Source organism: Alternaria postmessia, assembly GCF_024291825.1.
Source record: "Alternaria postmessia strain BMP 2775 chromosome Unknown scaffold_57, whole genome shotgun sequence".
In the NCBI taxonomy this organism is placed as follows: Eukaryota; Fungi; Ascomycota; class Dothideomycetes; order Pleosporales; family Pleosporaceae; genus Alternaria; species Alternaria postmessia.
Genome location: NW_026260130.1, coordinates 72736 through 99843, shown reverse-complemented (window position 1 = coordinate 99843; position 27108 = coordinate 72736). Strand labels below are relative to the sequence as shown.

Sequence of the window (27108 nt, the reverse complement as noted above, 5' to 3'; positions counted from 1 at the left end):
AACACAGCCTCTGAAGTGCAACAATGGACGAATCAATTCATTCGAAGTTGGGATCGCACTGTAATGAAGCCACATACACCGTTGATAAGCTTGTGGCTCAGCTATATCTCATAAGAACAGACTTATGCTGCAAAGGCAATCTACGCGCCATGCGCTTTGCAAAGTCACTACAGCGTCAGATGCCACGCTTGCACAAAGAATAGCGTGTGCAAGACATGCATTTCACGCATTTGTTCATATTTGCATCGTTATGATCGTGCGATAGCTCCTTGTGGATACCCCTGACGGACTCTGAGCAAAGCGCTGCGGCGTAATTGTTGGTAAATGTTATCATATCCTCTTCAGAGTGACTGAAGATACGATGATATGTAAGCGCTTTCCGCAGGGTCGCTTCACAAGGTCACGATGCGCTTCATTAGCCGTCACGCTGGCGCACGGTTGTGCCAAGCTTATGTCACGTCGCGGCTTCGAGAAAACGATCGGCAACCCTTTCGTCTCTCCACCAACAACATCGGATTACTGCACACCATCTTAGATCGCTAACGCCAGGCACCCCGACGTTAAACCCAGGCTGCCGGTGAAGCTTCGGCTAAGAGCGTGACATCATAGCATGCAGTCCACGTTGCCCCTCATGTTTTCGCCTTCGATTGCACAGGACGGATATTCCTTGGCAGCCGGGATGGATCTTGGGTGAGCACTAATTGGTGAGGAGGGCCCTCCGGATCGCATTAGTTCACCGCGGAAAGACTTAGTTCGTGCATGTGCACATAAGGCTCGGTGAGAGAAGTGGACCGATGGAGGCGCGCGATGGAGTATAAAAGCCAAGGCAGCCGATCAACCTTTTAGGATATTAAATATATTAAGACTATTGGGACCACATGTTCTAGCTGTGATCGTTCTGAAACAACAATCTATCCGTTATCGACACCTAATCCTGTATTAGGAGCACCACAGCCAGCCGCATACGACATCCAACGTTGCCGATCGCCAAACCTTGAAACAGGGCCAAGGGCATACAGCGCAGGGCCACAGCCAGTATCAATCGATTGGAGACATAAAAGATATCATAACCCGTGCATGGGAAAATCCCGCCATCTGCCAATCCACTACCCACGAAACATCACCATGTCTTCCTACGACTCCACCAGATCAGGATATCCACCACATCCACAATATCCACAACAACAGCCGCCTTACCCCACCACGCCTGGGGTGCCACTACCCCAGCAACCCACAAACTACTTCTCACCAATCCCCGAACAACAACCCATATACTCATCCTCGCCAACCACCCCTTACAACAGCGGCGCAATGACATCAATGCCACAACCTCACATACCATCTCACCGGCGCACTTCCTCCTCTTCCTCCTACAACAGCCAGCGGCCGACATATCTCCAACCCAGCTCCCCTGCCATCGCCATTCGTCAGTCCAACCCTCAGATGTACCAATATCCCGCCCCCCAGACCTCTACATCCTACCCACCTCCCGTCAACTATGCACCCCAGGCCGCTCCCGTCTACGCACGCACCTCCTCGCAACAAAGCCACTACTCTCATCATAGCACGCACGCACATAATGCACATGCGTATGCGGATGGCGAAGATAAATACGAGGATGAACATCATAGACATCACGATCAGCATTACGGGGAGTTGGATCCTGAGACGGAAAGGGAGTATGAGAGGAGGTATGCGAAAGACAGGGAGCTGGAGAGAAGACCGACGCTCGGAGGCAGTCTATTGAGCACGATGGGAAAGATCGGCGACTTATTTGGGGGGAACAGGCGATGAGATTGGTGATGGATTTTATGGAATGGTGATTTGTAAACCCTGGTGGTTTTTCGACTGTGATACCCATAGTACCTTTTCTTCTTTTTTTCTCTGTTAGATTCTCGTTTTAAAGTATATGTACGATAGTTCGATCGCCAGTCAGGCACTATGACACAATGAGCTAAGACACAAAACATGATTCTCAGAAACGGAAAACGTGATGAGGGAATGGCGTATCTTATTTAAAGCAAATGTATGCACAGGTATCGCCATAGGCATATCTCCAAACGCCTCTCGTAGGAAAAAGTAGATGAAACGCTGTCATACGCCAAGTAGTAATGCAGCCGATATAACCTCAAAACAGAAACTTTTCGTACTTCAGCGCTTGAAGCCGATTTGAAAATGTTGGTGCTGTACCAACACATGTTCCGTGCCCGCGCTGCTTCCTGTTCTCCATGCCAGCGTCGGGGCAACAGCAGAAACGATTCGACGTTGATAGTCTGGCTGCCAGTGCTGCGTCTCACAACTACGCGTGTACACAACCCACTAGCCTGTACCCCCCGGAAGCTGTATTTCCTCACACACGACTCGAATCGGCATTATCTGATGCCCGCCGCGCAACTCCCTGTTGCCCATTTCCTTTGCAGCTCAATGCGGTGTACACTATATGTGAATACGGTTGTGTGATGTGGTGTGATGTGGTGAGCTCGGTCGGACGATTCGCAGGGATTGTTCGTTCAGTTGTATGTCTTGCCGATGTGACGCTCGCTCTCAGGCTTCCAGGTACCTATTGCTAGTCAGTATTGAGGCAACCAGGGACTTGAGGCGGGTGTAATCGAAGGACGGTTGCATCTCGGTGGCTTGTACTGCGTAGCACGATGGAGCGTGATACGACGGTACGCTCGGATGCTCGATAAAAGAAGAAAAAACTACATACCTTCAAAGTTGTGCTTCACATAGGCCATTGGGTCGTCATCCTCGCCAGCACCCATGGTCTTAATGCCGGGGCTGAAGCTTGTGATGGGCAAGACAATGACATCACCAACTTTCTTGGGCGCCTTCATGCCGGTAAAGTTTTCCCATGTAATGTTACCCTTGCTTGTGCTCATATCGAAGTAGTCGGGGTTGTTGAAGTAGTCGAAGATGGTATCGGTCCAGACAGCGGGCCCGGTAAACTCGATGATGCCTTTGTAGTCTTTGCTGAGCTTGCCCGCGTGCTTGCGGTTAAGTGTCTCCTGGGTGATGTTTGTAACAACATCAACAAGCACGGGATGGCCAGGCTTCGACTGAATAGTCCACTGGCAGAACTGGACGCGGCGGGAGTACCACTGGGCCCAGTCCGGGCGATTTGGATCAGCCTCGATGCCGATGACCATTCCGTAGGTGTTCGCGGGTACGTCAGAGGGTATCCAATCCGACGCAGGCTTCAATGCCGAAGTGTCGATATCCGAGTAGATGCCGCCACGGGCAAGGAGGATAAGGTAGCGGAAAAAATCGGCTTTCAGCACAGGGACAGGGAGAGCGTTGTAGGCTTCAATGACCTCAGGAACAGAAGAATATAGATGTCTGATCAGGTGTACTGCGACATTATCGGTGATGACCTCGTGGACGAAAGACGGGTGGTGGATGCTCCAGCTGGCCTCTGGCTCGCGGAACATCTCCTCAAACTCGCCCTGTGCCGGTGTGTACTTCCATGTCTGCCAAATGTATGCGGGCGTCTTCGCGTCGACATCGTAGGGGAACTGGTATTCTAGCTGTTCCTTGAGTGGGCGCTTCCTCAGCTCGTCCATGCTGATTTGGGTTTTCGGCTTTTTGGGCGCTGGCGCACCGGGCGTATCGAAGGTCTTTTCCGCCTTCTCTGCGGCCTTCTGCGCCTCTTTCGACTCCTTCTCCTTGAGCTTCGCGCGCTCCCTGTCGGATGGGTTCACCCAGGCGGTCGGCCTGGGCATCTCCTTCGCATTGCGGAAGTTGGGGGCTGTGCTACCGTGGTGCTGCGACTTGAAGATGAAGAATAGCGTCAAACAAGCCAGGGAAAGCACAAGGGCTTTCTTGAAGGTAAGCATGGTGGCCGGCGCGGTTGAAGAGCCCGGCGAATGATGGGGAGGGGACGGGTCCTCGGTGAGTGAAGGGTGACCACAGGTGGAACTCGATAGGACCTAGGTGGGAAGATGTAGTCTCAGAGCGGACGCCCTTGTCGGAGTTTTGAGGTACAAGGTGGTATTCGACGCTCTGGCTCGGGCAAGAGTCGACCTTATCGGCGAGAAAGGGCTAGTGGTGGTAGTAGTGAGAAAGAAATGAGAGGTGGAACGCGCAATTCACGGACACGAGGGAAGAACGAACGACATCGAGGACAAGGGAGGCTGCAGAGGCTATGAGAGGCATGGGCGGCGGCGATAACCACGGGCTTTTTGAAAGAGAACCCCCAAAGAGCCAAAGCCAAGCAGGGGTGCTCCGAGTTTCACGTTCGCAGGCACGCTAGCCGTCTAGCGTGCCTGTCGTCGACGAATGTTCCATGGCCGACTCAACATCGCGGCAAAGCTTGTTCCAAATCAGTTGGCGCACCGAGCCTCGTCTTTCTACACGCCCCTCAGCAATCCTGGTTTCATTACGACGCTGGGGCGATCTTTCACGCTTTCCACGCCTCTCGTGTATGCCGAGTGGAGAGCCTGCTCATGACAAGTATACCTCTTCTCACCTCATCACTACCTGAGTAATCCCGTCCATTCACGCCCTAGCTGGGCGGCGACATGGGGCAATGCATGGCAACGGTGACGAACGCCACCTTCACATCGCAGGAACATCTGGGAATACAATCGTCCTTCCTCCCAGGATTTGTGATGCTTTAACGCAGCCGGTTCTAGATGCCGTGGTGGCACTACGATTGTTACACCCGTTGTTGCTTCGAAGCTTGAATCTGGGCCGCCTTGATTCTACGTTGTCCAGACGCGCGTTGACTGCAGACTCGGAAGGAACTAGGTGAAACGCCGCGTCCTACCTCTTGCAGCATAGCCCTCCCGCGCCATCTACTGCCGCTCAAACTTCGTTGGCTGACGACCTGCACCGGGCTGCACTCTTCTCTATAGACATGTGTAGCTGCATCAACTCACGCTTGGTTGCTGTGGGACCTATCTGGCTAAGCTCATGACTACGGCACGCTTCTGCACTTCGCACGCTTACTGGCGGGAGTCTCGACCTGCGTCTTATCGCGATGATGAAGCCGCGAGTTTATCGACCATCACCACGTCATTGACACTTTATCTCGGTTCCGCCCTCCCCGCCCGCGCGGCTTGGTAGAATCGCCCCGCCTCTCGGATCAGAGTACTACACCTACAAATCCTTAAACTCGCTGTTAGGAGTAGAACAATAATTGTTGCCCTTCGATGTAGTGAGCATGGCATGCCCCCGGCTGAGAGATAAGGCCACAGTGAATACGAGGCAGCAATGCCAACACCTTCCGCGAATAGCGACTCCGGCAAATCCGTTGTTGAGGCTATAGCACCCTTGTAACGTCTACACTACGCGGGTGGCTTGCTATCGTTCATCTCACGAACTAAGACGCCTCCCTCTTATGGACAATGGTCCGCCGGCTCTACGCATCACTCTCAAGCGCAGACGCTTGTACAAGGACATGACGACGTCTGGTTAACAAAGTGATTCTACAGACATCCTAGAATAACGGCCGTGCAAAAGCAACAGCGCAACAACTGTGGCTTTGCGACAGTATCAATACCTACTTTGGCGAATTACCCTTTCAAGATGTCCACCCAAATCTAATTACCTTTCCCCATACCAAAACTCCAGTCTTCGGTCACTTGCTTACCCGTAACGTACGCGTCAGCTTCTTGACCTCCAATTCTTGTCAGCGCAAAACGTTACAGCTCACGTGTCACGGTTTCAGATACCCGCTGGGAACAGTCTTTTACCGAAACGCTCCGTTCCTCGGCTGGGCCTACCCGCAGTCAAGTCTTGGGTTCGAAAAGCAAACAACCGCGCGCACTGCTGCCGTTCATGCCGTTTAGAGTTGACGGTTTTTGAGGCGGGAGAAGCAAAACGTAACGTCTTGGAACCAACAGTACCCGGAATTAGAATGCATTACAGTGTATATTGCGCAATGTCAGCTAATAGACAAGCGATTGACCAATACAGCACCTTTCTTCATGCTATAGCTGCATCCGGTATGTGGCTGTGCTACCTCGGGAGTTCCGCGTCGACTACAAAAAGTAGCATCTAAATCCAGACCGACCATCGATACTAGGGCAGCAGTCCAAACCCCGCGCAGTCTATGAATAGCAGCGTTGGCTGTGCAGAGGTGATATCGTTAGCGTTCCTCAACTTCAAATTGCGCGTCGTCGGCTTCAGCATCATGAAGTACCAAGAATAAATGCACTCCTCCATGGTCGTAAAAGAGCCCACCATGTCCAGCCATGCTTGTACGGTGTATGACCGCACGTACCCATCTACTACTTAACTCGGGAGGCACCTGCGTTAGCGAGTCAGCTAGCACAAAATGTGGGTATGCGATCTTCATTAGCCCTATCTTGTCGATACGAGGAGTAGTTTCTCAACAATCATCAAAGTGTCGACGCTGATTAAAGGGGTTCAGGAGATTGAGGTTATGAATAGTCGCATTGCTGCTCGATGTCATACCTATCGGATATGTCGGCACATATATCTCGGCGGTAGTCATTCTATATCTTTGAATACTCCCTTTTAGTTTTGGACGCTGCATCACAGCTAGAAATGTAGAAGAATCAAGGGACTATTGGGTTGAATACGTGTTCCATTCGATTCAGACCACCCTCTCGCCAGAAGCTCCCCATCCAAAGTCGATGCGACACCAGGCGCCCTCGCCTCGTTTACGGATGCCCTGGATGTCCATGCCAACAAGTCTAGCGACTTTTTCTCTATTCACCCACTCCGCCACCGCATGCCCGGTTTCCTGTGGATTCAGACGCCATTTAACACCTTCCTTGTCCTTGTTATCCCTTAGCCAGCGGAGTAATTGCACTGGTACAATGCCCGCAGGCATATTTTGTAGACTTTGACTGTCGCTTGGGATCCAGCCTTGGAAGAAATTGACGTAGGTTATACGGCGCCAGGCGTCGTTCCAATCTGGACCGGGAATTCCAGTTTGTGTGTTCCATTCCGTACTTGCATTTGTATCCGTAGCTGTGCGGCCGGGATGCGACGTCAAGGCTTTAAGCCAGTTACAGCCTTCTAAGTCGAGCCACTGTAGTGAGTACGTATCTTTTGAAAAGCGACGTAAGATATTGGTAGCTTCATGCCAGTCGTCGTCGAGATCGGAATAGAAGTGTGATCCTCCTAGTGAAACACTTGTTTGTTGGGAAACCATCGATGTGGTGTTGGCGTTTGGTGTCATTGTGGGACGGGGCCAATGAGCGAGGGAGAGATGCGTGATCTTGTTGAGGTTCGGCGAGATGCGAAGCAGATCGGGCCATGACGCCCATTGCCCAGGGTGAGCAAGAGACAGTCGGCTCAAGTTGTTGAAAAAGGGAGTTTGGAGCTTCATCGCTGGTACCGAGGGAATTGTCACGCTCTCCTGAACTTCCTCTTCCCAGGACTCGGCGATTTCGTCAGTGACGCGAAGGGCCGCAACATCCATAGTGGTAATAGCACTATGACGCTTGACGCATTTTCCAATATCGTTAATCTTGAAGCGTTCGCTCAATAATCCGCTGAAATCGAGGAATTGGACTTCCTCCCATCCTGTTGTACCAGTGCCCTCTTCATCTTGGAACAGGATTCTGAGCGATTTGAAGTCCAGGCTTCCCTTCTCCCCGTATAATGTCAGATAACTCAATAGTGCTTCTTTCAGCGAGGTCGGTAGGGATGTTATGTAGTGTTGTTCGTACTCGATGAGCTCTTCCCAATTTTGGGCAAACGACCGTAGACAGTAGTGGACGAGGCTTCGCGGTGGTGGCAGGCGCTGTCATGAGTAAGAAGCCTGCATTGGACGATTAAGCCTTGAAGACCCAGTACGAAGGAGCTCGTTTTCATGAGTAGTTCCCTGGACACCAAAACTTGCCCCAAAGGCATACTCTGCTACTCTCCCATTGGGTGCTAACGCAGTACAGTACGTATGCCTTCAGGGTATGTTTTGGGTGGGTACAAGCTAGAAGGAACGAGCTCCCTCATATGCTAGCCACGTTTTGGGGAGCGCCGTACCTTGTATTCTTGATTGGTCACTGTGGCCAGCGTTCCAAACCTCACGGCCCCTTTGTCTGCCTCAGCTTTCCTCTTTCTCGTATAAGATGGTGCATGGCGACTTGTCTGCAACCAGCTCGTAGGTGCGGCAGGACCTGGGGGCGGTCTCACGCCGCCCATGACCCTTCGCGCCCGTGTGTTGGCCTTTGGTTTAGGAGCATTAACTTCGGGTATGTGCAATATGCGCCGCAGCTCCGGCGGGACAGTACGACTGCTTACTACCGATGTGAGCTCATCTCGCTGTTCGGGCGTTGCTCTGGGAGCTTGTTCGCGACGCAGCTGTTGTATGCGCTGGTTGACGGTTTGAGGCTCAGACGACGACGAAGAGGAAGCGGGGGAGCGCGAACTCTGCAGCGACGGGTGGACGTAGGAGGGTTTGGCAGTCGTGTACGAGGGGGTGTGCTTCTTGGGCATGGCACCGAGCGAGGGTTGCTGCTTCCAAGGTTGTGCGCGTCGAGGCGGAAGCTGTCTGGTACGCTATATGAGTGATTCCAAGGTGAGCGGGGGATCAAAGGCTGGTGAGTCAAAGGGCTATGACTGGATCAAAGAAGACGCCCCAATGCTACAGGCCCTGGGAGGATGTTTACAAAGCAGCGACGATGGAGTTGTGTGACTCAGTGCGATGCATGCGCAGTGCAGCGGGCATGAGATGTCGACTTCACCATGTTCGTCATCGCGCCACTTCGGCTGTGGCGCGCCAACATGCGTGCGCACGTGTTACAGCGACTATCGCATCTTGACATGAATGTGGTGAGAGGCGGTTGTGGTCTTGGGTGCAGGAAAGCGCGCAAGACACCAAGCAGTCCTGTAGACTCGGCAATCTTATCATGAAACAAACAATATGGTGTTGCCAAACGTCTGCCAATTACCGAAGGATGAAGCGGAGTCGCAGCCGTCTGTCACTGTCACGCTAGAGAGGCGCCAGGAGCCAAATCCATCGGTTCAACCCGTCGTGCCTCGTCCCTAGAATTCTCCTATCGATCCTTTAAAATGAAGAGCAATGACATGACTGACCACCATGGCACCTACGTGCGAGTACCGCCGACATGACCGAGTGGCACCGAGTCTGCCATGTCACTGTTTACTTGTTTCCCCTATTGACTCGGCATTGATGGCCTCCATTTATTGCGTCCTCAGCGGCAGCCATGGCAATCTTGCGCGTCGTCTTAGTTGCCGTCACCGCCACCAGCTCCAGCAGCAGTTGCAAGCATCGACCCACGCACATGCTGGCCTGCTAATTTTATCCTTCGTCAGCCACGGCAGATCCTCGTAAGGCAAGATCCGCCGTTTTGGTGGACCCTCAGCTCCGGCCACTCAAGCCGCCTCATCTTGAGCGCGCGTCGCTCCTGTCTTTTTTTTCCCATCTCTCCTTCTGTTTGTCCACCACCAACACTGACGATGACATGACCTGCCCCCCGGCCTTACTTTCGTTTCCACTTTCACTTTTCGATTAGCGATGCGATAATACCCTGGCCCCATCATCACTCTCGTTCACTACCCGCACATCATGCATTTCTCGCCCTCACGCCTTGTCATAGGCATCGCCGTCTTTGTTGCCGTGAGCTTCTTCTACACAATAAACTCGATATCAGCACGCGACCCTACATCCGTCTTCTTCAACCCACGAAAAGGCTATGCCCCCCGCTACTCCGCCATCAGACGACAGCAAGCCGAGTCCTTCATTTCGTCCTACAACCCCGCCAACGTGACCAAGGCTGGTGGTGAGAAGCAGCGAAAACTATGCGTGGGCATACCTTCATACCAGCGGGACGGCGCTCAATACCTGCCAGACGCCGTGGGCTCGTTGCTGGACGGTCTTACGCCCGAAGAGCGGCAGGAGATATACCTGATCGTCTTCATACCGCACTCGAACCCCGAGGCGCATCCTGCACATAACGAGGAGTGGTTGGCCGGTCTTGCCGATGAAGTACTGACCTACGGATATGGCTTCGACCGCATGCAGTACATTCGTATCATGGAAGCACGAAACAACTTTTTGGAGAAGGGTCTATTTGACTACCAATATCTGTTGGACAAGTGTACAGAGAAATTTACGCCTTATGTGGCTCTATTCGAAGACGATACCGTAGCCGTGGATGGTTGGTACCACCGTACTCTCTCTGCCATTCAGGAGGCAGAGCAACAGGCAGCGTTGCAGCGGGCGAAACCCGACTTCCTCTATCTGCGCCTCTTCTACACCGAGGAGTTCCTGGGCTGGAATGCTGAGGAGTGGAGAACATACCTGAAAAACTCGGCATACGTGGCCATGGTGCCAACCATCGTTATTCTCTTCTTTCGGTTCGCACAGCCGACTACGAAACTCACCCTCGCCCTTGTGACACCCCGCAGCTTCCTGGCAATGTACACCATACTTGGCATATTGATTCTTACGTATTTCGGTCTCGGTCGCATTACCGTCCAACCCATGGCTGTCGGCGTCCACGAAATGCCTCGTTTCGCCTGCTGCAGCCAAGCCTTCGTCTTTCCTACCGTCAAAGCTGGCGAACTCGTTGATTACTTCAAAGAGCGCCATCTCGGCTACATGGACGTCATCACGGAGGATTTCGCCAACGAAAGAGGAGAGCTGAGATACGCAATCACCCCTCCCCTAGTTCAGCACGTGGGAAGGAAGAGCTTCCACGGCAACGATATTGGCCCCATGAGCAAGTGGATGTTGAGTGTGGCCGAGAAGACGTGGAGTTTTGCGTTTGAAAAGTTCGATTGGAGAGCGTTGAAGAGGGAACATGAAGAAGTTGCGAGAATGAGAGATGAAGCGAAAGACATCGCTGCCGCTGGACAGGAAATATAGATTTGGGACTTGCGTAATGACTTTACTAGATCACCGACATGTTAGATATACCCATGAATTTGCCAATGTATTTTGTTTTAACAATTTTGATATCCTTTTTATCTCCCGTGAATTGTCTGCATGTTGAGACCTCGACCACCTTCTCATGCATATTCTCAAAGCAAATAAAACCGATTGATAATGTGTTGTAGTAGAATCCTCGGATATTGAGATTATGCGTTTGAAACAACATTCACATGAGAAACAACTTCAAAGAGCATCATGTCAATAAAAGGTCTGGAATATGGGTGTCGCAGCTGGACACTCGCCTTCTCTTTCTCATCAAAGGTGGCCATATCCCCTATGCAGTCTGATGCTACAGCATCACAACATACAGATACGAAGAAAGCTGGAGACGTCCTCAAACCTATTCAGCAATCTGTGTCTGCTGTGGGCGGTTCTCGTGGTAGGATGCAATTCCAAACGCTCACGTAGCCGGTTCATTGCAAGTCTGCGCTTTCTTCTCTTCGCCATCTACGGGTATGTATTCGGCTCCAATCATCTTTGCCAGCTCCGCTATGTTGGTATGATCGACCGTATTCTGCATGCGGTACATGTACTCGCATTCGCCATCTGTACACCATCGCTATTAGTACCATAGTTGAGAAGTTACAACATAGCTAGCATCAAGTGATACTTACCGGCAGACAAAACCACCTCACCACCATTCAAGGCTTTTGGTCCTACAGAGTTCACATGCTGTAGATTCCCCAATGCACCCTTGATGCCACCAAAGATCCTGGACATCGTACTACCCGCATTGCGCATGTAATCTCGCTGTTCATCGCCAGCTTTCCCTTCAGCTAGGTTCGACTTGAACTTGAAGAGCTTGTGTAGGCGGAGTGTTGGGTCAGTGTAAATGGGGTACTTTGAGGATGAGTTCGTAGCATAGGTGTCAATGGGCTGGTGGGAGCCACATCCTACAACAAGGACTGGGTGCTATACGTTAGTTGAAACTATCTTAATTTTTCATTGGTAATGCGTACTTTGAGTATTAGCAGGCAGGTTTGATGGTGGTATAGATTCACTGATACAGCGAACGTACGCTTGACAGTTCAGACACCCTGCAGATGTCAGTGCTCCATCCTCTTGTATCCCGGTCTTAGTCGCTTTGGTAATTTCCAGTGGTTGACGGCCCTTACAAATGATGTGGGCCCAGGGCTGTCATTAGTCACATTACCCAACACTTACAGAAATGCCGAATAAACACTAACACAGTCCTCTGCCCTTTGACAAGGTCACCTAGCGCCTTGGTCTTGCCCTTTCGGTCGTATACATCAATCTTGAGCGCTTCCGACAACTCCTCGGCTGTAGGCAATTTACGTGGGCTATCGACATTGGGAGTGTCGGCAGTGGAAGGAACCATATTGTATAGCTCAGCTACTGATAGTGGGTCTCGGTCGGGAGTCTGTGGTGTTTGGTAAAGCTTTGTTGGCCAGCTGTTCCAACCTCTTGCTGTTGACGATGACGATTACAGGGAAACGAGCGGCGTGGCTTTGCGCTAACGGCTAGGCTAGCGTGGATGTGATGTAGCGCCATCGCCCGGTCGCCCAGCGCAGCCAAAGCCACTTTCTCAGCCTTCGAAGTTCGTCAAATTTGTCTCATACTACTGTGTCGCATATTCGTTCCAGCTGGAGAATAGAAGAGCTTCTAATTGAATGGCTTCGTCGTACGTGTACAGCAAGCGCCAGTCTGCTTGCACCGCCGCTTCATGAACGCCTTCTCCGCTATGGCAGTGGATAGCTGCTTTCCTAGATCGAAATAGAGAAAACGAGAGGAAGTTAAGGAATGAGAGATAGTAGGAATTGATGTCGTCAAACGATGTCCTGAGCCTGACTCTTCTCGTAATGCTCGACATAATCTGCTTTTTGCCCACGGGGATCTACCACGCATCGACTGCCGGTCCATGGTCCTACACCTGAGGATGTTCCACGTTGCGGCCATCGATGCACATGGTGACCGTACCATGGTGACCGTACACCGTGTTCCTTCAGCAAAGCTGCTCGGCGATGGACTTCGAGCGCAGCGGAGTGGCCTCTGCCGTTGACCTATTTTCCTGTGGAGAACCGCCCGCCAGACGATTACCACGTCACTACCCACAGACTTCTAGTGAAGTCGTATTCGGACTTTCACCAACCCGATGTCCATTCCATTCGTACGTTTACCAGCCACCCTGCCTATTCTGTCACCGCTGCTCGGGTTACAGGCGAGGCGATCACCTTTCAAGCTTTCATCAAGCTCAACTGTCATCTGTTAGCCGTTAGCGTGGTCCTAATTATGGAGCAACTAGCCGATAGCTGCCCATGAAGCCTCGCCGGAATGCTTCCGAACTATCGAAAAAGACCCTCGAACCACGGGACACCCCTCGTGTCAAGCGCAGTATCGTCATGATAGTCGCTCATACGACTGTGCCTCGTATTGCGGCGCAAGAAGAGCCGAATATCGTAAAATTCCAGCTCTTCAGCCAATGAGCGTCAAATCGCCGCTCCGGGAGCCTCATGGTTGCCACAGCATGGTTCGAGAGCTAAGCAAGGTCGTGCTGAGTTGTGCTTTCTCCGAACATCCGGTCACACTCGGGCTATGCCATCAATTGAGAATGATATCCTCACGGCTATGTTCACGAAAGTTATATAATCCAGCCATCGCATCGTCGACTGTCTTCATCCGCTTCTTCCATCGACAGTCAAGCACAACTACCATCAATTCCTCAACACATCCTACAAACACCCTTTTCACACGAAGCTCATACGAACAATTACCAACATGCTCTCCAAAGTCGCCGCTATTGCGTTGATGCTGTCGGCTGCGACCGCATCTCCTACTTTCCGCGCGCGCCAGGACGACAAATGCGTGACTGCCTACGACGCGTGCGTCGCTGCGGGCACTGCTGAAGTCATATGCTCATGCGATCGGACCGCTTGTTACGGTGAAGACGCTGCTCGCATCCGCGAATGGTGCTCCTCCCAGATTGCTGCTCTGCCCAAGTCGACTTCAGCTGCTACTCCAGTCGCTTCAAGCATTCCTGGTGGCTGCAACCCGGCTCATCCAGGTTCATGCCCATCTTCGTACTTTGATACCACCACCGCTGCTCCAGCTGCAACTTTCACATCCATCTCCGGCATCCCCGGTGGTTGCAACCCTGCTCACCCAGGCTCATGCCCCTCCTCATACTTCGATACCACTACTGCGGCTCCTGCCGCTACCTTTACATCCATCTCTGGTATCCCTGGTGGCTGCAACCCCGCTCATCCTGGCTCGTGCCCTTCTTCTTACTTTGACACAACCACCAAGTCCCCCGCCGCGACCTTCACATCCATCCCTGGCATTCCAGGAGGTTGCAACCCTGCCCACCCTGGATCGTGCCCTACACCATCCGCCGTCGCTTCCCCTGTTGCAACAGCAGCACCGGGCTCCAACCCCAAGCTTGTGGAGGGCAAGACCTGGACCATTTCGGACCTAACCCGTTACTGCATTGAGGGCAACTCCGGCTGCGACTACAACTTCGCTGTTACAGCAGACGGCAAGACCGAGCGCTGCACTGTTATCCGCATGCCGGGTTCCAACGCTGCTAGCGAAAGCTGGGCCAACCAGCCATGCACCACTGGATCCGACTTGACCATCTCTTGGGGATACGTTGCGCAGCCCGCTCCTGCTTTCGCTGTCATCACAGTCAACAAGGGTGCTGAGCTTGCTTGGTTCGGTGTGTCAGACATCAATGGCGGAAAGGTTTCTCCTAGCAGCCCCTTCGGCTCTGGTGACTTCGGTACTCTTCCCGCCTCGCCTGTGTACACTTACAACTAGAGGCCTTTGGTTTATGAATTATGAGAAGAAGACGATAGATCTAATGTAATATGCATATCAGGGTTCATGTAATGGCTTTTAGAATATAGATTTAGCAATTCAAGCGTATAATGAAGACGTTGTTGAGTCCAAACCAATACACACAGCTTCTACTAGATTGACTTGTTGTGTCTTATCATCCTGGGACCACTGCCTGTTGCCCTTTCTCTTCCAACATGACCATATGTGACAGACGAAGACGTAATCTCGAAGTAGTTTTGGAAGAGATACATGAACACCAATTAGACCAGGTTATGAGTATGTCGAACTCGGTTAATTTCTACCGCATACTATGGTGCTCTGAAATACGGTACACTAAGTAATACGCGGAGCTAGTATTCGGTTGAATGAAAGATCTGTGTATGTAGACTGAATCCTATAAGTGGAGACTATGGTGAGCCGATAGCACATTGTCTTTAAAGCGCATCTCTCATCTCTTGGTGGTTTGGCATTGCTGATCGCCCTTGATCATCATCCCACATCATCCTAGCCCGCCTTCTTCAGTAGAACGCCTACAGCCAAGTCACTGTGCTCTAGCATTACAGCCTGAATCTCCGCCTTGCGTACGAGTGAGTCGTGGCCAGAGACGATCTTGATGATGACGTCTCGCAAGCCTCTATCCTCGGCTATGGTCGTAGAGAAGGCATGTTTGATGGCAATGGGAAATACCTCGTCGTCCCAGAAAGCTAAGCAAGCAAGCGCGAGGTTTTTGCATGCCAGCTCCTTGAGCCCAGTGACTTCATATTTGTCGGCAATTTCGTACATCTTCGAATGACTGAGGAGCCGTGAAGGTGATCCGGGAACTCGCAATGAACAGCATTCATTGCAGACAAAGGCTTGGCATGTGGAATCGCAATTGATAGTGCAGAAGTGGTGTGCGCACAAGCACCAATCGTTACATCCATCATCTGAACAGGTATGAGGAAAATCGTATGTATAGCGGCGACGGTTTTCATAAAACCAAAACGGGGTTCGCCTAATAACGATGTTCGACGCGTCGTGTAGTTCCGTATGCTCAGGGTCCAGGTTTCCCAAGAGGTCTTCACTGTATGTGCCTGAGTATAAGTATTTCACGAGAGAAGCGATAGTTGTGGGTTCGTCCTTAGGGAGATTGATGACGTTCTCTTGAGCCTCCTACTTGTTGTCAAGTTTTATAACATAAATGAAAAAAAACTTCGTTACCTTGCCACCGAATTTGATAGCTCGAGCGAAGAAACCTGCCCGTGTGCACACCACAACTTTGTGGACTTTGTAGACGTCATCGCCGCATTGGATAGTCAGATCTGAATATTCACCCGAAGTGAGACAGCTGTGAGAGAGGTCAGCTCTTTCGCTGGTGCCGCAAGATTTTGGAGGCTTGCCTCTCGACTGCATCTACAACCTGAAGACGTGAAGCTCTCACCATTTTTGAGAGTGGAGGTGACGACCTATTTGAGCGTGGAGGTGACGACGTGTTCGGCCATGGAGGTGGCGACGTACTCGACCGTGGAGGTGACGACATATTCGTAGTGGAGTACGGGATCGAGTGTCTGTGGGATGTTGAGCGCACAAGGCAAGCTTTCTGTCCAAGTCGAAAGTGAAGGTGAGTGCAAGTACGGATCGCTTTGCTCCCGTTGACTACAGACCCTGATATTGTGACAAGTTCACATCTTGCTGTTTCCGGAAGTCACAAAACTAGCATCTACGTCACCATTATTGCGCAAGTCAACCAAAAAATCATCCAGAGTTGACCAGTTCATCGGCTCTGGAAACTCGAAAGACGCCAGGTCCGTTACATCATCGGGTGGACCTAGACTAGCATTGAACTCGGCCCAGTCGAAAGAGTTCGCATCATCTGCGTTAGACATCTCTTGAATGTGATCCTCGATAGTGCTTTCCTCGTTGCTCCAACTCATTGCCGGCAGGGCTGCGTTGGTGATAGTAGAGTTGGTCAGATTTGGACGACGGCGTTGTCGGTGACGCTGACGTATAAGCTCAATAAAATGAGGCTCAGAAGTACATGGCGCGCCCTGCGCTGCTTTGTAGGCGCCCCAGGCTTTAATCGTGAGGTTGTCAACGGCTATAGGAAGCGCTCGCTTCGAGAGATCCCTATCGAAACTAGGGTGGAAAGTGTAGCTCTTTTCAATTTCTGCCCAAGCATTATCTACCTTCTCTCCTCCAGTCCGATGACAGAGCTCAGAGATAAGGTATATGAAAGCCTTCCACTGGAAATTTAGGTTGACATGCCACCTAAAGCCACGCAGCTCCTTCGTAGTGTATGCCAGGTTCTGCGAAGTTGCGACCTGGAGAGCCAGATCAAACAACATGTCTTTTTCCTTGGGAGAGATATCAACGTTGTAAGAGTCGGTGCTGTGAGCCATGAACCTCATCATGAAGAGGACAGACTTGGCGAGATGCATACATAGTAGGTGCCAAGGTATAGATAGGTCGCAATAACATAGGAATTTCCGCTGGAAAAGATTTTCAAGTTCATTGATGGCTTTGTCTTTGGTAGCCACTTGTACCGCGCTTGTACTGAGTCGGTGCCAAAGGCCATCAAAAGTAGTATGGTCTTCCGCTGATCGCTTGAGAAAATCTCCAACGTGGCATCGAATGAGGAAAAACATCATCTCGGTGGCGCCGTCGTGTTCCTTTGGCATCTCTCTCATTCCTGGGAATAAGTCGCTGTCATTGATGTTGGATGGCATTCCCACATCGCCTCGAAGGATCATACCAGATGTGCCAGTTCCAGCGAGCTTCTGGGAAGAGCCTTCGAGCACCATGATCTGCCACCAGAGGCGCCTACGAATCTCTGCTTCGAATGGCGGTAGTTTCAGAGTGTCGCCATCACGATGAAGACCGATGCGTTGGCCAATCCTTTGTGCGATACCGGAAAAGATCCAGATCACTCTGGCGTCGAAGTCCTGTAGAGACAGCTGTCGTGCATTAGCGTTCAGACTTGAATATCAAGACCACTATCCAAAAACTTACAACGAACAGGGTGAACGATTGTAACAGCATGACACTGGAACTTCTTAAGAAATTTGCATTGGCCAATGCATGCTGAGCACCTTGCCGGAATCGTTGAGTCGCTATGCCTTTCGGCTCTCCCAGTATCAGCAGGCACTCAACATCTTCTAACGACTCTACAGTTATACAGTAGATAGCAAATAGAAGGGCTTCGGCATCTCGGGGAAGAGCATGAAGATTATCACTTGCATCTAAAATGAGCTGCTGAGTCGTTGGAGCATGGCAAATCTTGACCAGCGGGTGAATGTTTCTGAGATAGCTTTGCCATAATTTGAAGATCTGGACCGGGTTCGGGTGTAGAGACAGAAGATTGCTCGACGTTGAGTGCACGCCCATGACCAGTGCGGCGCCATCCGTGGCTGACGGAGATAGTGGGACATCGTAGCTGCCTCTGGACACCTCTTCATCTGAAGACTCATCGAGGATGTCCTTGGGTTCACGAAACTCAGCGTGCAAGCTTGTCCACAATCCGTTCTCCAAGTATCGCGATTTACCCTCTTCCAACACAAGGACACCAACTTCGGATGCTACGTGTGCTTTTCGCGCTCGACTAGGCCCATGTGGTTCCAGGAAACCATTGAACCCAGTCACCAGCTCTTCACCACGTGTAGCCTTCGCATAATGTTGCTTGACCAAATCTTCTGGCTCCACTCCGAGTTGGCGGAGCGCGTCTTCGTACACGCGTAACCTGGTAGCTACGTCGATTTCGCGCACGCCCTTCTTTCTTCGTCGGGCTGGAGGTGGGGCCTTGTAAACACATCGAACCCGGATCTTGGTGCAGTTCGCACAACCATCCGGCCGCTTATCGCACTTGACTTTTCGTTGAGCACATAGTACACACGAGAAGCTCTTAGGTGCTGGTGGCTCCTGGGCCGTAGTATTGGTGGGATGAGATGCATCCAAAGGGGCATCTGAAGGCGCTGAGACCATCTTGACGGACAACGATGTCGTATGGCTCCACGTGCTCATACAGTATGCAGTCACTATACCGAAGTACAGTCAGATGCGACGAAGACGGTATGCGCGAAGTTGAACGACCCTAGGGCTTACTCATTAATGCGCTAAACGGTGTCGCCAATTTTGGGGGCCTTAAACCCGCCGGGGTGTGGACTCCGGAGTAAACGCTTTCCCGATGGTGCCTCAAATTGAATGTGGCATATACGAAAAATACATAAAGTCATTCGGACCATGAATGGCTTCTGTCGGGCCACATTTTTACTATAAACATCAAGATTTGAGATACTACTCCTCGAAGATGCTGGAATCGAATCTTTTTACCATTGCACTCAAATCCTCGCCAATGGATTCAAATTTCAGCGTATCTAAACTCCTGACATACGCAACAGACAGTAAATATATGAAACCACATCGATTCATGTCTGAATCTGCTGTGTGAACCGTAGGAGAAAAGGAACCCTAGTAAAATGCCCATGTTTGCAACATCCATCATACGTGACATTAGCATACCACTTATGTTGATACTAGGATAGCCTGCAAATAACGCAAATAAAGAGAGATAATGAAACTGGCCTCTTTTGCATTCTTTCTTGATGACTACGACTGCTTTGCAGGTCGTAACATAAGCTACGATGGCGTTAGACATATTGCAAAGTAGATTGGGACTCGAAGAGGGACTTACGATAAAGTTCATCAACTCTTTTCCACCCCACTGTCTCAGATCGATACTCACCTCTTTGACTGGCTGGAAACCATGCCGCGCATACATTGGCGCCCCCATGGGACTGGCTTCGAGAAAGGCTTCGACACCGACCTCGTCCGCCCTTGCACAGCCCCATCTTACCAGCATGCTTCCGGCTCCTCTTCTCTCGTGGGCTTGGAGTGTGGCTAACGTATCCAATACGTAGTAGGGCCTGTTGCCAAGAATCTCCCGCTTGTTCGAGTTGAACAGAGTGTAGAGACTTTTGAAGAGCTCTGGGTCACTCTCGTCGTACGGTTCTGGGATGGTGAAACCAGCATCTACCTCTTCCCAGGTACGTTCCTTCGCGCCTTCTTCTTTTGGCTTGACGTAGCGCCAACGTGCGCCTGCGACCATCTCACCGGTCGAGGTATCGACACACTTGAGGTAGAGGATGCCCTTGTTGATTACGCCATCACGTATATCTTCTGTGACTCTGTCGAGCGTTTTCTGAGATGGCTCGCCCCGAGAGTAGAGGATGTTGTTGATGGTATTGCGAAAGACCGCATGCCGTATACGCATATATTGTTCTGCTTCCTCGGGTTTGAGAAGTGAAACGGCGAGGCTTGAATCTGGCATGTTGTCGGTTGCCTGGAAATGGAGAGGTTTACAGGTCTGGGGTGAGAGAGAAGAGTAACGACTATAAATATGGGACTTGACTATGAGACATGTGACAACACTAGAGATATATCAAGGCCTGAAATGTGCTTATATAACCATCTATCTGCCTGGACAAGAGTCATACAAGCCTTGCCCGGTTAAGTATCGCCTAAGATGCGCGTCGGAGTCGGAATAGTCAGCCAATGGCAGTCCGAAGCATGTTGCGTAAGAGTATATACGATTCTCTTCACTCACAGTTCAGGGTGTTGTAATTTCCGTTCCGCGTACTTGATGTGAAAGGATGGAGTTGTTTGCTCCAGATTGCATACTGTGTAGGCCTAACAGACAATGCTTTCCTACAGTTGAAGCGTGTTAAAACGGCGGGGTTGGGTAATAGCCTGCAAAAGGCAGACCTATTGGACATGGCCCTGGTCTCGATGTTAATCAACAAAATACCGTTGTCTCCCTATCCGAAGGTGCTTAATCTTGGAGGACATGCTCGTCGCTGGGACATGGTGCATCTCAACTCTTGCGTGGTTGTGGGTCAGAGGTGCTGGCTGCGGAGCTTCGCCTATCTTTGCCGCGTAACAGGGCTATCCCTGCAACAATTTCTCCCTCAGTTTTGCGATGGCGCGCCAGCAGCTCTCTCTGCACATTCACGAGAACTCGCAATGGCGCCCGTAAAGACAACTCCACACAAATCCGGTGGTCACCAGCACTACGTACCCGAGAAGTCAAAGAACCCTGCGCGCTTCCAACCCGAACTCGAAGGCAGCGACGATGCAAATGCAGGCGCACTGCAACCGGTGAAGGAACCACAAGAAGACGACTTCGAAGGCTTCGGCACAGAGGAGGAGTCCGAGGAAGATGGCGCTCAAGACGAAGACAGCGATGCGGAGAGCATAGATATCCAGACGGAGTCAAAGCGGGAAAAGCCTGTCTTGCCCAAAGACGCTGAGGAAGAGGAGCTGGAGCGCATGATTTTCGGCGATTCGGAAGGTTTCCGTCAAGGTCTGGAGAATTTCTCTCTCGATCCTACCGCCGGCGCATACGGAGATTCATCAGACGATTCTGGAGCAGAGGCGGCCGACCTGGACAATGTGGCAGACCAAGATCTATTCTTCTTCGATGCTGGTCCAGTTCCTGCGCCAGCAGGCTCGGTAGCCGCAAAGGTAACCGAGTCGGACGAGGATGACGGCAAACCCGCCTGGGAAGACAGCGACGACGAAAGACTGGTTGTTAGTCTGGCTTCGGTGCCGCAATTGAGGAAGTTGCGAGAAACGGCAGACGACGACATGGTCAATGGCAAGGAATACGCGCGGCGGTTACGGAAGCAGTACGAGAGGCTTTACCCCACCCCAGACTGGGCGGCACACGCGACAGGCAAGGCCAACAAGAAGCGGCGACGGACCATGGATGACGACGAGAGCGGCGAGGAGTCTGCCAGCGACATGGACGTGGATGAAGACGATCTCACTACGCAGCCGCTTGCTCTGCTGCTCAAGGATGCGGATATTCTCTCACGCACTTCAAGGAGCATGGCGAAGCGAAGGAAGTTGCAAGCAGGCACCATCGACATTCAGCGATTGAAAGATGTCGCGAAGGCCGGGCCGGTGAGTAGCGCAATACTATCGTACGCCAACATCTTACTGACCATTTCTCTAGTCGGCCGTCACCTCCCTCTCCTTCCATCCTGCGTATCCACTCCTCCTCTCATCCGGCCCTAGCTCAACGCTCTACCTTCACCACGTCAACCCCAACCCGCCGAACCCGAACCCTCTTCTTACATCTCTGCACATCAAGCGCACCCCACTGGCAACAACAGCATTCCACCCCTCCCCTTCGGACTCGCGCATCTTCCTTAGCGCACGACGCCGCTACTTCCATGTCTGGAACATCGCAACGGGCAGAGTTGAGAAGGTGTCGCGTGTCTATGGCCATCAGCACGAACAGCGAACAATGGAGTTTTTCTCCCTGTCACCCAACGGCAAATACATGGCTCTCAGAGGCTCTTCAAGAAAGGGCGGTGGTGTTGTCAACATTCTAGATGCAAGAACTCTTCAATGGGCGACACAGGTGCGCATCGAGTCAAGAGGCGGAATTGCAGACTTCGCGTGGTGGGGTGATGGCAGCGGTATGAGCATTGCGGGAAAGAACGGAGAGGTGACTGAGTGGAGCGTCCAAGAGGGTGTCGTTGGACGATGGAACGACGAGGGCGCCGTGGGTACTACAACCATCGCACTTGGCGGTAAGAGCGGGCGTGAAAGCTGGCTGGGTGGTGATCGATGGGTGGCCATTGGAAGCTCAAGTGGCGTGGTCAATGTCTACGACCGGCGAGCATGGAGCGAGAAGGACCCGTCAGTCGACAGCACGAAAGCCGACTCAAATGGTGGTATCCCAAAGGCACCGAAGCCGTTGCGCGATTTGCAGAATCTGACGACGCCGATCTCGCATCTTGCCTTCACAGCGGACGGCCAAGTCCTTGCCATGGCGAGTCGCTGGAAGAACAATGCCATGAGGCTTGTGCATCTGCCATCAGCTACTGTTTTCAAGAACTGGCCTACAGAGAAGACGCCACTTGGCAGAATCACGGCGGTCGCGTGGGGAAGGCCGACCGAAGAGGAGGAGAAAGAAGGCAGCCTTGCGCAACTAGCAGTTGCCAATGAAGCTGGACATATCAGGATGTGGGAGATAAGAGCGTAATCGGAGAGTTGATACAATCAGAAGCTGCCCAGTCGCTACTACTCTAACAAACTTGATCGTCTAGTGATGTATGTTAAGAGCATGCAGTGGAGAAAAAGGACCTGTGCTGTTTGAAGGCGTAGAGCAAATGATGGTGACTATGGCGATAGGCAAGCTACATTTGCAAGGATTAATTAAGCACGGATTCTTACATGTCAAATCGTCGGGTGCTGCGACATCCCGAGACAAGAGCGATCAACCACTACGTTTCTTGCCTTCCACACGCCCTGCAAACATCTCGCGTCGTTCTCACTCTATCAATCCATCGTCTTTGCTCACTTTGTTATTAACGCACTCATGGCAGGCACGCTCTCGATGCGCTGGGCTTTAAAGCATCAGTCTGTTACTGCTGTCCTTCATCACCACAACAGCACTTTTGAATACCTTGCGCAATACAATCTTTGCACAACAGCATATCAGCATCATCTTCGCAGGTGTATCATAGCAACAGCATTTCCTCTCTCATCATGGGTAAGAACAAAGTCCGCAATAAAAACAGAGCGAGGAAGGAAAATACATCTACCAGCAGCATCAGTGGCTCCAACATCCCCTCAACTTCGACATCTGTGAACGAAAACGTCAAAACCAGATCCACAAGCAGTACAGTTAATCGGCGGCACCTACTAGCAGACCCTATTCAAAGCAAGCTCAGCACGCCAACCACCGCCTCACTCAAGGACCCAACCACATCCAAAACTTCCAACAGCACCTCGCCTGCTGCTCCTATGTCGCGTATCAAGGGTGCTCAAGAAAAACGAGATTCGGTCATCTCAAGTACATGGGAAGGTCCAAAGCAGCACTCCCAACCCAAGACGAAGTCTCCGAAGCAGCCCTTGTGGGGATTCAAGCCTGGTGGCTGGTGGCCATGCCGTGCCCTGAAGTGGACATACCAATTTTTCCTGGCCTTGGTTCGGATACACTGGACCGATCGACAAACCCTCCAGGATCTTGTCCTGACATTAGTTCTGGTTGGCTTGGCTATCGCTGGCTTCTACGTCGTACTGGATTTTCTGCTCAGAGCTCTGCCTGGAGTCGCCGCTCAAGGCTTGGATGGAAACTGCAGCGTCGTCTATGTCACTGTGCCTGGGCCAATCATTACGGTTTCGCTCATCGGTGCATCGCCTACAAATCCTGCAAGAGGTACATACTACTTCTCCGTCATCAACGGCACAACAGAGTGGCTCAACAGTATCTCGCCGCCCAGTCGTTTCAGTACCCTTGTTACCCGAACTGCGGATATTACACCTATCGTTTCTTCGTTGTCGACAATAGGAACATCTTCCTCCGGTGCTGCCACCGCATCACCAACGCAGACGGCAACTACATCTGCGCTGTCCATATTCAACCCGTCTAACCCAGAACTAGGCGCAACGTTTACGTCGTCATTGGCCTCTGGACTCACATCTGGATCGTAAGTCGGTACTAGTGACTTTGGGAGCAGTCCTTTAACTTCTTCGATGGCTTTGTCGTCTGTGAGTTTGTCCCCGTTGGGCCCAACATCATCTGCGACGTCGGACCTAACTCGACCGATCAACCAACCACAGAGACCATATCCGTCGTTTTCTACATCTGCCACCGTTATCACTACCAGCAGCGGACTCTCTACTGTTGTCACTACGCTATCTACATTTGTCTTGCCATCCACCTTCTCCACACCCTCGATTTCTAGTCTCCCATCCGTCATCCTATCGAGCAGCCTGCCTGGTCTGAGTCCAAGCCTACCTTCGAGCACGATTAGTGGCATGTCTTCGCAGCCTACATCAGGGCTCAGTCTACCGCTGACTTCGAGTGTTCTTACAACATGGACATCAATTCTATCAAGTAAATTGACTTCACTTACCACTAGCACAACGACTTCTTTGGAGTCCTCTGTGTCGTCTTACACGCGGAGCGATGGCTTCACTGTGTCTCTTCCAAGACCTTCCTCGGAAACATCTTCTCCTGCCGGCCCATCTTCAAGCACCTCGAACCTACCCAATCCAAGTCCTAGCCTGGCCAGCAGTACTGGGAGTTCCTCAAGCACATCATCAAGGACTCTTACCTCATTGCTAGGTACAAACTCCGGTATCACATCGGGTAGCTCGGTTCCAATCAGTTCAACTCCAACACAGACCAGCAGTGCAAACAGCATCTCGATCACACTACCGACAGGATCTACCTTGTCACTCTCTACACTGTCTGCTTCTTCACTCAACCCAATTCTTACACCGAGCTCTACTTCATCATTGCAGTCCTTGAGTACGCCTTTGACCAGCATGCTGGCCTCAGATATCTTGACTGGATTTCCCACTCTATTTCCTAGTACAAACTCTTCGTCTTCAATCGTCAGAAACTCAACGTCTTCCTCTGCACTGTTGGTGTCGAATACCATAACGAGCTCCAATCCCAGCTCTAGCTCTCTGCGTGGCAGCCCAACCTCACTTGATGGCACTATGAGCATCCAGACCGACACTACTGCATCGATGTCTCTTGCGAGCTCTGGTGTTGTCTCACCAAGCACCCTCACTTTAACATTGACGTCGACGACAAGCACCTCTCCAGTAGTAACTCCACCTTCTCCTTCTGGCATAAACGCAACGTCCTCGTCTCTCTTCCGGGCCGTGACCAAGGTGATTTCGTTCGGAGATGCTGCAGTAAGCTTCGTTTTCCCATCACCCAACATCACGACAACAATGTCATACTGGACGGGACTATACCCCACAGTAACCGGGCCGCTGCCATCGGACTTGCAAACCATGCCGTTGACCACACGGACTGAGCGGCAGACACCGCTCTCAGCTCTCCCTTCCTTTGAAGTGTTTTCATCCAGGTCGAGGCGCTCCAAAACAGTGGTGACGACGATATTCGAAGAAGGCGATGAAGGAACGGCAACATTGGCGAGGCGTCAGGACATTCCCACCACAGAGGTCGAGCCTACCCAAACTTTGGAGACAAGCATGCTTGCAACGACAACCGTGGCGCTTCCGGATCTCCCAGGACCGTCGTCGTGCGGCGAGTCGGGCAACTTCACACTGACCTTCGATGACACAGTCGTCGGTGATGACAACAGCATACTGCTTGTTGCCAATGGCATGACGAACCCGTACCACCACCTCTTCTATGCCAACGGATATACATATATACCTGACATGTGGGAGCCATACCCCGCCATCTCGCAGCCAAACATCGCAATGTTCCTGCCTCTGACCGGACGCCTCCTTCCCAACACGCCATTTGCGGGCATGATGCTTCCCGGTGAGCTTGGTGCCGGACCACGGGCTTCGGTCGATGCCTACTGGTTCAACGCGTACTCTGCCTACTTTGGTTGCGCTCTCAGCGGTCTCGAGCCCTGTACACTGCGGGTGTCTGGCTATCGCTATGACCCTGTCCTCAAAGAAGAGGTGCTCGTTGCAGAACAGAATGCGACGATTCCAGCATGCTGGGGGTACATCGACTGCCACCTTACTCAGATCTTCTTCAACGACCAGTTCCGGGCGCTTTCCGGGATCCAGTTCAATGCCTACACATACCTGTTGGGCATACCGCAAGTGCACATGGTGGACGATCTGCAGATGGAGTGGTATAACAACACCTGTTCGGCTGGTATACTACGCATCGGACATAGCTAGCGTATTGGTCTAGGGTGTCAATGGAGTGGCGAGGAGTCGTACTATCTCATTGGATATGTGTTATACTGTTGGAAGATTTCAAGAAGGATAGGATGATAACAAGACTAGCATAGCATTTTTTGGAGGAGATGTGTCTAGACCTGAATTGAAAAAGTGGGTCTGCAACGAATGCGCCGCTCTTGCTGCAGATGACCGTGATGGCAGCCTCAGGTGACGGCTAGGTGCGAGAGTTGCAGTGAGGCGTAGAGGCTCGATTGGGCGGCGACATATTCCACGGCAATGGTCGTCCGAGATGTGTTTCAGGCGGGAACTGCCATGTGAGCTGAAGGGGAGTCAACTACGCGTCGGCAGCCAACTCCGGAGGGCGGAGGGCAGGAACGACGCGTAGGGTGGGTGCAAGCATGCCATGGCGACTTCCGAGGTCCCCCATGCACACGTCCAGGGTCCTCTTATGGCGTCACGCGGCCGCGACGATTAACATATCACGCGCGAACCGCTGAGGCGGCAGCACCACGGGCATTCGATATAGCCGGCGTATCATTCTCCAGCATTGCTTGCATTTGCGTTTCCTCTTTTCCCACTTCTCGCTGCACCTCTTATTCGTCTTGTCCCCAGGCCCCAGTGTCCCCAACTGCACCGTGGCTGGCGCGGGATTGTCGCATGTCCTCGTTCCAGTAGTCCGCCACAAGCGACCTGCCGCTCTGCAGCCTTTACCGCGTAGATACTAGCGTTTGCCCGACAAGCTTGCCCTCTTCACGGGTGATAGC

The 27108-nt window shown here is 51.8% G+C and overlaps 12 protein-coding genes across 12 annotated transcripts; 5 read left to right on the top strand and 7 right to left on the bottom strand.

Moving 5' to 3' along the window:
* Nucleotides 1-2510: 2510 nt before the first annotated feature.
* On the bottom strand, nt 2511-3836 carry J4E82_007861 (uncharacterized protein; the record flags this gene model as incomplete). The annotated part of the gene is made up of 2 exons (XM_051734102.1): nt 2511-2560; nt 2711-3836. 2 exons carry the CDS (start codon nt 3834-3836, stop codon nt 2511-2513), a joined length of 1176 nt encoding a protein of 391 aa, XP_051586159.1.
* Nucleotides 3837-6562: 2726 nt separating this feature from the next.
* J4E82_007860 (uncharacterized protein) lies at nt 6563-8412 on the bottom strand (the record flags this gene model as incomplete). Its single annotated transcript, XM_051734101.1, has 2 exons — nt 6563-7720; nt 7960-8412. The coding sequence occupies 2 exons, from the start codon at nt 8410-8412 to the stop codon at nt 6563-6565; spliced, it is 1611 nt and encodes a 536-aa protein (XP_051586158.1).
* Nucleotides 8413-9505: 1093 nt separating this feature from the next.
* Nucleotides 9506-10807, top strand: J4E82_007859 (uncharacterized protein; the record flags this gene model as incomplete). The annotated part of the gene is made up of 1 exon (XM_051734100.1): nt 9506-10807. The coding sequence occupies one exon, from the start codon at nt 9506-9508 to the stop codon at nt 10805-10807; it is 1302 nt and encodes a 433-aa protein (XP_051586157.1).
* Nucleotides 10808-11273: 466 nt separating this feature from the next.
* On the bottom strand, nt 11274-12212 carry J4E82_007858 (uncharacterized protein; the record flags this gene model as incomplete). The annotated part of the gene is made up of 4 exons (XM_051734099.1): nt 11274-11419; nt 11488-11778; nt 11833-11910; nt 12038-12212. The coding sequence occupies 4 exons, from the start codon at nt 12210-12212 to the stop codon at nt 11274-11276; spliced, it is 690 nt and encodes a 229-aa protein (XP_051586156.1).
* A 1397-nt stretch (nt 12213-13609) lies between these two features.
* Nucleotides 13610-14647, top strand: J4E82_007857 (uncharacterized protein; the record flags this gene model as incomplete). Its single annotated transcript, XM_051734098.1, has 1 exon — nt 13610-14647. One exon carries the CDS (start codon nt 13610-13612, stop codon nt 14645-14647), a length of 1038 nt encoding a protein of 345 aa, XP_051586155.1.
* Nucleotides 14648-15172: 525 nt separating this feature from the next.
* J4E82_007856 (uncharacterized protein) lies at nt 15173-15451 on the bottom strand (the record flags this gene model as incomplete). The annotated part of the gene is made up of 2 exons (XM_051734097.1): nt 15173-15307; nt 15356-15451. The coding sequence occupies 2 exons, from the start codon at nt 15449-15451 to the stop codon at nt 15173-15175; spliced, it is 231 nt and encodes a 76-aa protein (XP_051586154.1).
* An 878-nt stretch (nt 15452-16329) lies between these two features.
* On the bottom strand, nt 16330-18749 carry J4E82_007855 (uncharacterized protein; the record flags this gene model as incomplete). The annotated part of the gene is made up of 3 exons (XM_051734096.1): nt 16330-17601; nt 17657-18678; nt 18746-18749. The coding sequence occupies 3 exons, from the start codon at nt 18747-18749 to the stop codon at nt 16330-16332; spliced, it is 2298 nt and encodes a 765-aa protein (XP_051586153.1).
* Nucleotides 18750-18937: 188 nt separating this feature from the next.
* Nucleotides 18938-19970, bottom strand: J4E82_007854 (uncharacterized protein; the record flags this gene model as incomplete). The annotated part of the gene is made up of 2 exons (XM_051734095.1): nt 18938-19111; nt 19335-19970. The coding sequence occupies 2 exons, from the start codon at nt 19968-19970 to the stop codon at nt 18938-18940; spliced, it is 810 nt and encodes a 269-aa protein (XP_051586152.1).
* Nucleotides 19971-20662: 692 nt separating this feature from the next.
* Nucleotides 20663-22694, top strand: J4E82_007853 (uncharacterized protein; the record flags this gene model as incomplete). Its single annotated transcript, XM_051734094.1, has 2 exons — nt 20663-21604; nt 21657-22694. 2 exons carry the CDS (start codon nt 20663-20665, stop codon nt 22692-22694), a joined length of 1980 nt encoding a protein of 659 aa, XP_051586151.1.
* A 506-nt stretch (nt 22695-23200) lies between these two features.
* Nucleotides 23201-24148, top strand: J4E82_007852 (uncharacterized protein; the record flags this gene model as incomplete). Its single annotated transcript, XM_051734093.1, has 1 exon — nt 23201-24148. The coding sequence occupies one exon, from the start codon at nt 23201-23203 to the stop codon at nt 24146-24148; it is 948 nt and encodes a 315-aa protein (XP_051586150.1).
* Nucleotides 24149-24612: 464 nt separating this feature from the next.
* J4E82_007851 (uncharacterized protein) lies at nt 24613-25395 on the bottom strand (the record flags this gene model as incomplete). The annotated part of the gene is made up of 1 exon (XM_051734092.1): nt 24613-25395. The coding sequence occupies one exon, from the start codon at nt 25393-25395 to the stop codon at nt 24613-24615; it is 783 nt and encodes a 260-aa protein (XP_051586149.1).
* Nucleotides 25396-25468: 73 nt separating this feature from the next.
* J4E82_007850 (uncharacterized protein) lies at nt 25469-26341 on the top strand (the record flags this gene model as incomplete). Its single annotated transcript, XM_051734091.1, has 1 exon — nt 25469-26341. The coding sequence occupies one exon, from the start codon at nt 25469-25471 to the stop codon at nt 26339-26341; it is 873 nt and encodes a 290-aa protein (XP_051586148.1).
* Between the last annotated feature and the right edge of the window lie 767 nt (nt 26342-27108).